The sequence below is a fragment of the Phaethon aethereus genome (assembly GCF_964289735.1).
Source record: "Phaethon aethereus genome assembly, chromosome: 1".
Lineage (NCBI taxonomy): Eukaryota > Metazoa > Chordata > Aves > Phaethontiformes > Phaethontidae > Phaethon > Phaethon aethereus.
The window spans coordinates 85,444,935-85,453,632 of record NC_138575.1 but is presented as its reverse complement, the minus strand read 5'-3'; the positions used below and the strand labels follow the sequence as shown (position 1 = coordinate 85,453,632).

The 8,698-nt window shown below is 45.5% G+C and overlaps 1 protein-coding gene across 1 annotated transcript; it reads right to left on the bottom strand.

The window, feature by feature from the left end:
- Positions 1-1,869: 1,869 nt before the first annotated feature.
- LOC309407400 (C-type lectin domain family 4 member E-like) lies at positions 1,870-7,050 on the bottom strand (the record flags this gene model as incomplete). The annotated part of the gene is made up of 6 exons (XM_082002919.1): positions 1,870-2,029; positions 2,325-2,452; positions 2,671-2,822; positions 4,912-5,004; positions 5,945-6,040; positions 6,972-7,050. The coding sequence occupies 6 exons, from the start codon at positions 7,048-7,050 to the stop codon at positions 1,870-1,872; spliced, it is 708 nt and encodes a 235-aa protein (XP_081859045.1).
- Positions 7,051-8,698: the final 1,648 nt, after the last annotated feature.

Below are 8,698 nucleotides of genomic sequence, written 5' to 3'. Positions count from 1 at the left end.
CAGAAAGAAGCAATATGCAGGAGAAAAAGGTGTATTGCTAGGCAATACAATAAACAAGACAGACTTGGCACATAATGCCTGTTTCTAGTATGTTGGAGAAAGGTACTTCTTTCAGATAAATCCATATCAAAGAGGAAGTCTTTTGCATTAGTCTACATGTGTGTAAACACCTACTGTGTACAGAGTCCATCCCTACCTAAACCCTGAATGCTGCTGCTGGAGTGGACTAGTCAAGGACATTGGCTTTACTCAGAGATATGCCTGAAATTCTTGCTGAGAGTTTTACCACTTACCCTTCAACAGTGGCTGCACAAAGCAGGGACAGGGACCAATTCTGCCTACCTTCATTTGCTGTATTGTACAACTAATGTAAAAGAATGTGTTTGTACTTGTGTATGCATGTATATGTGTGTGTGTTTGCAAGGAGGTGGGATCAGGAACTTCCTTTCAGCACTTCTGCAGGCAAACCCAGTATTGTCTCCCAAGATCCCTCTTTTGTCAGGACACCTCAAGAAAAACTTTGCATTCCAAATTTGGGGCATGGAGACTGTTTCTAGCAAGTTACATTTTCTTGCAAACTAGTTTTCTTGTGCAAGTTTTGCTCTGTCCCATACCACTTCCCAGCAGTCAGAACTGCATCTGCTTCTAAAACTTCCTGTAAAACATTGGTCACTCTCTGTGCGTCTTTTCTGTCCCATTTTCTTCCTCAAAACCCTGCTGCTGTAGTTTTCTTCCTCAAAACCCTGCTGCTGAGTTGGGGGAAACAAAAAAGAGAAGTCCATTGCAATATTTTTGTTTGCTGTCTTGTACAGGACAAGAAAGTTTTCTCCATTGTGAAAAGATCCTGGCAACTCTAGAAAATAGGAGATCAAGACCTTGCAACAGCCAAGCTTTTGGTCCACCCTTTTCTCACATTAGAAATCCCTCCTGGGGAGACTTTGGCTTTTATCCTTCATGTGATATTTGATTGCTTTCTCTCCCCTTCATTGCCATGTTTAATCCTGCCACATGTCTCAGCAGGACCTCCAAAATCTATCTCCTTTCTGCTACATCCTGGGCAAACAGTTGTTGGCCCTGACTACTACACAGCCTGCTCTCTTGCTTCCTTCACACCTCATTCTCCAAAAAGGTTCACAGCCTTTCTCACATATTTTGAGACGCTCTGCAAGTGAACACTAGATTGTTCTTGTTCCTGGCCAGTGCAGTGCACTCACAGTAATATTCTCACCTGTAGGTGCCAAACATACTGAAAAGTTAAATCCACCATGCAGAGAGGCTGGGTTGGCGAGGGGCTGGGACTTGTCACTGAGAAGACAGCCTCAGGCAAAGAGCAGAATTAACATTTATTGATATGTTTTTTTAACTTATCAACACAGACTATGCTGAAGGAAGAAGGAAACGTTAAAGATAATCCATGAATAATTGTTCCTTTCAGGTGTGGGCCAAGCACACTCCACTGAATGCTCTTATTTCAAATTCTGCTCCAGTGACTCGTAGGACCAGTATCCTTTCATGAAAAAGAGAGAGGGCCTTTTCCACATCATTGAGATATTGAGTGGACAAGGAGTCAAGGAAAGTACTGGAGGATCAGTGCACCCATCTATGAAGGAGAGTGCAAAGGGGCACAGTAGGTCCTTGACATCAACCTGAGCAATTTCATCCAGGACTAATCTTCAGCTTGGAAAGAGATGAAGGGGCGTAGGCTGAGAGGTCTTTCAGAGCTCGGTTTCTGTGTCAGGCTTGCTCATCCTACATTGCAAGATAAAGTGTTTGTGTGGGTTCAGACCAGCCTTTCATCAACTCTTTCATGAGCTGTCCTTTCTCAAGGATACTCCTTCAGGTCCTTCATCCAAAGTGGAGTTTCCTTCCTCAGACCAATTTGACTGCCTGTTCACATATTCGATAGCAACTTGTGAAGCAAAGGATGTTATTCCAGTTACTGTAAGTACTGGAGTCTGTGTTTCCCTTGACGTGAATCGCAGCACATTTTTCTACAAAGAGTAAATTGGGTTCCCCAGGTTTCCAGAACCTGTAAAAGAGAGTTCCTCTATTGGGAAAGCAGTGGCGTGTATGACAGTGGGAGTGAAGTCACTTCAAACAGTTGTTGAAGAGAAAGGGGACGATTACTGTAACAGAGATCAGGAGCTTTGGCAAGGCAAAGACTAGTCATGTTTTTGACTAGAAAACCAGTGAAGTTTTCTGACTTACAGTGCAGTTAGGGACAGAGACCCCTCTCTGACACACACCTGCCTTATACAGTGTATTGGTCACTTGAACTGAGGATGTGAATTACAGGACCTTCCTCACTCCCCCAGGATACTCACGTGGCTGCCTTCTTATATGGAGTCTGATCCACCCACTGCCATTGCCCATTTTCGTAAGTTAAGCCTATGTAGTATTTTGTTTCATAGGCGTTAGTAAATACTCCTTTTGCCAAGTTGAAGAGGAACTCCTGGAAAAAGCACAACTTCCATGAGGCACAGGACTGCACAGAGGGAGGCGGCAGGAGTCCCTGTGGGCTGGGGCTGCTGGCAGAGGGGAGCCGGTGCTGAAGGGATGCAGAAACGACAGGCCCCCTCCCCCGCAGGCGCACCGAGGGGCTCTGAGCCCCCTCCAGGGCCTGGCACCGTGTCTCTGGCTGCTGTGCCCCTCTCTCAGCCCTGCACGTACCTGCTCTGCTTCGCTGTTGATCACCACCAGGCGGGAGCCCATCCCACTGCAGTTCTGCTCACTCTCAGCCCAGCCCATCATATCATCCGACAGATAATAGCAGCTTTTTTGAAAGCGTTTCCAGCCTGTCGGGCAGCATATCCAGCTCTCCTCTGTGGGGGGAAAAAAAATCGTGCTTTAAAACGAGATGTGCTGTCCTTCATCTTAGTGAGCTCCATGTTGGGAGGGGTTTAAACCACACTTTTAATCTGGAGAGCAGTAAATGCTCTCTTCCATGCTCCAGCTCCACAGTAGAGCTGTCAACAGCCTGACAGGCTCCTGTCACAAGTCCTCTGCCTGAAGTGCCTTTCCTTTTCTCTGTTCTGCCATGTCCATGCAACTGCTGTTTGGTGAGAGACATTGTTTCTGCCTTACCCTTCCTGAGGATGCAAGATGGGAAGGAGTTGGCTTGTGCTCCTCTGTGAACACTTCCATCAGAGAAATGTTGTCCAAGTGTTTAGCTCTCAATTCATGCAGACTGACAGACATGTACAGTAAACTGCTCTGACAGCCTTTCTGCCCCCACAGGCAGTTTTTTATACTAGCCAGGTTTTCCTAGAGATCTGCCTTACAGCCAGAAAGTCACATGACATTAAAAAAACATAGCTATATTATCTCAAAACATGAGGCTACATGCTTTCAGGCTGTACGTCTGTATCTATGAGCTGTATATATCATACTCTGAATATATCTCTGTATTGAATATATCAGGCTGAAAAGTTCATCCAATGAAGTCAACAAACACACCTTTGTATGTGCTACCTTAAATGCTTACTCTGAATCTCAGACCTCACAGGGACTCTTTTCTTGAGTTTCCCAGTCAAAAGCTCTTCCAGGGGTTGCATGCAGTGACAACACCCTGGTCAAGCCAACACTCCAGACCACCCACAGCAAACAAGCACATCATATTCATACTACAAGGTGGACCCAGATAACCCTGTGCCCTTCAAGAGCTGTCTTCACAGCACAGAATCTCACATCCTATTCTTGGCACCAAATGGAGGGAGCAGAGTCCAGTGAGTGGAACAGCTAGCAAAACTTTTGTTAACCTGCCTGTGCTCTTATACATTAGATCCACTCAAGGTGCACCATTATGCACCATTTGTAGAAAGAGGAACTGTGGCAATAGAGAGCATCAGAAAATATGCAAAATCAAGTACAAGTAGTCTAAGGAACTTGGAGCGCTCTGTCTGTGTGCTGCCCACCCTGATTTTTTACTGGAACTGCCTATAACCATCATGTACTCTGCAAAACTTTTCCATCCATTCCTAATTCCACAATGAAAGCTAAAGTTTTTCCACATGACTAAACAATGCTGAACAATTTCTTCTGAATTCTTAAGGGTGTTGGTTGGGAGAGTCGTCTTCTGTTCGATGGACATGCTTGTGCCTCATGGACAAGGTTTAAAAAAACCCTAGGCAGGTTTTTTTTACAGGGAACAGCAAATTGAGCATGTGTAGAACACAGTTTGTCTGGCCTTCCGTACATGTCCACCATAAGAATAGGTGGACCATGCCTATTTTACACTTGCAAACACCTTTTTATCATGGACTGTAAAGGGAGTCTGAACAGCTAGCTCAGATGTACTCAATGAGTAGGGGTTAGCCTCTGTGCAAACTGCAACCTGTTTCTAAATGCAGTGCACAAGCGAGAACAGATCTCTGAATTGAATTTGGGAATTTGCACTGCAGGAATTCTAGTACTTGCCATTGCCATCACTTCCTGTGTGATTGCAGCCCAGCTCTGCAGCTACTCTAAACTGCATAACAACATCCTACTACCACTCCTACCTCTGTCCCTCGCACTGACCATGATGCTTGTGTAAACAGGCAGTGAGCCAGCACAGGGAGCTGGGTTGAACCAGCCCTTACAAAAGGATGAAGCACTTTCAGCTAGGTTAGGGAACTGAACTAGCAGTTGAGGGTTTATGTGAGGGCCAGTGAGAGGGGAAGAGTAGGAAGGGTGTTCAAAGGTAGGTCTGGAACAACCCACCCTCTTCCACTGGGTCAGAACATGTTTTCATAGCATCCTAAGTAAGATTGTGCAATACAGCATTTTCTTTCCTCGATTCTCCGGCTTCCTTCCTTAAAACAAACCAGCTCTGGCTGACAAACACATTCCCAACCTCAAAGGCTCACTGACACTAAAGTAAATTTTGGTGAGGTTTTTAGTGTTGCTTATGAGGCTCTTAGCATCACTTACTTTTGCCTGCAGATACGTTGGGGACACAGTGCCACTCCGTAGGGTTCTGGAGCAGACTCTTGTACTGGCCATAGCTTCCATGAAGGAAAACAACTGGGGAGAGAGGAAAAAGAAGGAAAGTGTTGCTGTCATCCTTTCCTCCTCATTCATGAGCAACCTGTCCTATCCTCCACCTTCTGGTTTAGAGCCCCGACAGAGATGTTGTTACATTAACAAGCTCTGAAATACGTATTGAACAAGGAGATCAGAAACAGCAGGCCATTTCTCCCATTGCTGGTCACTCCCTCCTTTGAACAGGCATTCATCAGATGAACGTCTCTCACCTCTGCTGAGTGAGAGACTCATTTTCACAGCTGACAAAACCAGCTTAGACATCTTTTGAGGATGGGGTCAGAAAAGGGTCAAAGAAACCATGGGATAGCTTAATAAAGGTGAATATTAATATACATTCCCTCTTAATCTTTCTGGGCATTGCAGCTTTAGAGCACCACTTTTACGCCTACCAAGAAAGGGTAGAACTGTTGACTGTTGAGGCCTCACCCAGGGGAGTTAAGATGGACAGAAGAGTCATCACAGAGCAATATGAATAAACCGGGACAGTACAAGCAAAGGATTTCCCTTTTGGTCAGTCCAGGCAGTGTGGGTGGGATGTGGCTAGAGCATTTGATCGATTCTTCCCCATCCTGCTAAAATATGGGCAGCCTCATACTAGTATTTCCAAGGAGATCACACTGGCTTCTTGGCTGCAACATTGTCACAGGGAGCTCTGAGAGAGAGACCAGGTCAACAGAACCAACATCCAACAGCCAGCCTTTGGGGAACCTATTCAGATGCTCTCTGACACTAAAGAGGCTTCTCAGATCTTGGTGGGAGGGGAGAAACTGACTGGTTTCATCCAGGATTGGCTTTATTCAGGCAGGTGAGAAAGTGAGAGGAGCAGTGTGAGAGAGACTAGGATATTGTTTTTCCATCTGACAAAAGGCAGTCAGCTGCTCCCTTCATCCCAGGGGAATTAAGAGATCTTGGAACTCACCAAGGCAGATGGTTACAAAGGCAGTTTTGATGGCAAGGACAGAAACAGGGAAGACCCAGGGGTTCAGCCAGGAGCAGCTTCTCTCTTCTGCTGGGGCTGCAAAACACAAGGCGAGAATGGGAATCCCCCAGCCCAGAGTCAGGGGCAGGATAACCCAGGTGGCTCCATACCCCAACAACCTGCTGGTACCCTTGTTCCAAGGACTGGGGAACCTCACAGGTGCTGTGAACAGGTCCTGCTGTAACTAGTTCCTGCTGCCCATCATTAGCAGTGGGTCAGATCCACAGAGTAGGGCAACATGGGGACTGCCCTGAAGCTGCTCTTTTAGTTTACTTTTTGTCACAAGCCCTGCCTGTACTCTTCTGAAACCACACTCCTCCTTTCTTTGTCCTGTCATACATCCTTTCTCCTTAACACATCTTCCTTGCTGCCCTCCATTACCCCTGTCTTTCACTGAATGCTCTTTCTGTACCTCCCTCCTCTTCATTTCTCTTTAGAGTTTATTTCTCTCAACTACCTTTATTTTGGCTCTATCTCCCAAGCCCTTTTATGCACTAGCTCAAAGGGCTGACTGTCCAGCTCAGTGTTTGCAGAGGCAGACACATAGAGATTGTTTCCACATGGAGAATGGGCACTTTGAAGCTCTTGGGAGAGCCCTCATTTGGTTCTCCTTAGAGACACCAGAGATGGGAGCAGTGACTTGTGCTTAGCTTGATGCAGATAGTTTTAGCTGGATAATTACAGTAAAGTAGCACTCTTAGTCCAATCGTTTACAGAAAAATCACTGAAGGGGATGGCAGACCATAGTCTGCCCAGACTTTTGTTCCCCCTGGCTCTGGGAAAACGGTCATTCCCCCAGCCCGGACCCTCCCCAGTTCCCTCATCTGATCCTTTGCTCTTGTCCTAAGCCCCTTCTTCTGGTATGAGGCCAGACACTGTACCATGCCCATTATCTATCCCAGCCCTGTATTTTCCCCCACCCCTTCCTTCTTCTACAGGAGGACAGAAATGAAGGCTTTGTGGTTACCTGCAGTTCCAGGACTGACTCTCTCTTGGCGATCATTATCTCTACCACAGTATCTCTCTTCTCCACCAAGAATCCACATTACCAATATGGCCACAAATACAGCCTTCCTCCTTCGCAGAAGACTGCACTAGGGAAGCTTCCACACTGGTGGAAGCTTCCACACCTCCTTCACAGTCTCTAATCCATTGTACAGAAAAAGCCATATCCTGGGTGTTCCTCACAGCACATGAAGATGGGGGAATTTTCATCATTTCTCTGCCAGGACATTTCACAAGTTGCTTGTTGCAACACAGAAACTCACAAAGGCAAATGAAAACAGATGAAGAGTAGGATCATTCCAGCTCAAACAAGCTCCTTTTGCACATATTCAAGCAGTTTCACAGGACATACTACTGGCCTTACCTCTTTGGTGTTTGTTCTTCCCTGGTGAGTGAGTATGTGTATGAAAAATACCTATGCTGTTGGTATTTGCTAGCAAAGCGCTAAACCAACTCACAACAACCTGCAAAAGGAAATCAAAAAACCACAGGAAAGTATATCTGTGAATCAGTCTGGGCAAGCTCCCATGTGAAGCCCGAGCCCAGCAACACAGAGCACAACAAAGAACTTGCCAACACTGATTTTAACTAATTGCTCATGAAAAGAGGATGGAGCTTTGAGCAGAGGGATTCCATAATGACCTGTCATTATGGAGCTGGAGGTCAGAAGGGATCACTAGACGGTGCCAGAATCTCTGTGCACTACAGATCATGAAGTTTTACTTGGTCACAACTACAAAAGGCACTGCCATACATGGTGGTTCTAGCACTGCTCAAGGCGACTTGATTCAAAACCCTGAAGGATAAAGTGTCCTTAAGCATATCATAAGGAATCCCTACTAGATCTCATTGTACTCTGAGTAGACTGGGGTGGGTATCCAGCCTTTGCTCTTCCATGTTCTATCAGCTTCTTTCTCCCTGTGAAGGGGCATGCACGGGTGCACTGAGGAAGGAATGGGATAGCTAATGCAATAGCACAAGCATTTCAGTTAAATTTTCAAAAAAGCAGGGCACAAAACTGGGTACAAATGAGGATGAGCCTAAACTGTATATAGAAAATACCATCGGAGTATGTTTTTTCATGTACAACAGGCTGCAGGCAGAGTTGAACCATCCAACAGTTCTGTTGCATTGGAAAGATGGTCCATGTATGTGCTTGCTGGTATTGTTGTAGAAGGTACGAGCTACTGGAAGGCACTAGCTACTGTATTCACAGTGCAGTGAGAGATTCTCAAGTGACATTTTAAAATATTCCCAGCCATCATATTGGAGAACAGAACAAATGGCACCACAGATGCCCAAAAATGAGAATACATTGTATTTGTTATTTCTCTAAAATATACTTGCTCTTGTGCAGTGGGTGGGCAACTGACTTTGGCTGATCAGTATGGAGAATGCAGAGGGTGCAAAACTGTCAGAAGGAAAATGTGCTCAGTTCATGTGGTTTAAATGTAATCAGGATGGTTCTAAGCAGTTTACCAATTTATTCATGACCTAATTAACTGACAAGCCATGACCTGTATATTCAGGATCAGTATCAGCAATCCAACAGATAAAGCGCAATACCGGACACAAAGTATTAATAAACACCTACAAATTTCTAAACGTCTTTACATAACTAATCCCAAAAGCCTTACCCCCACGTACACACACATTCACATGATTACTTGTGCAACCTCCTGTCTCCCA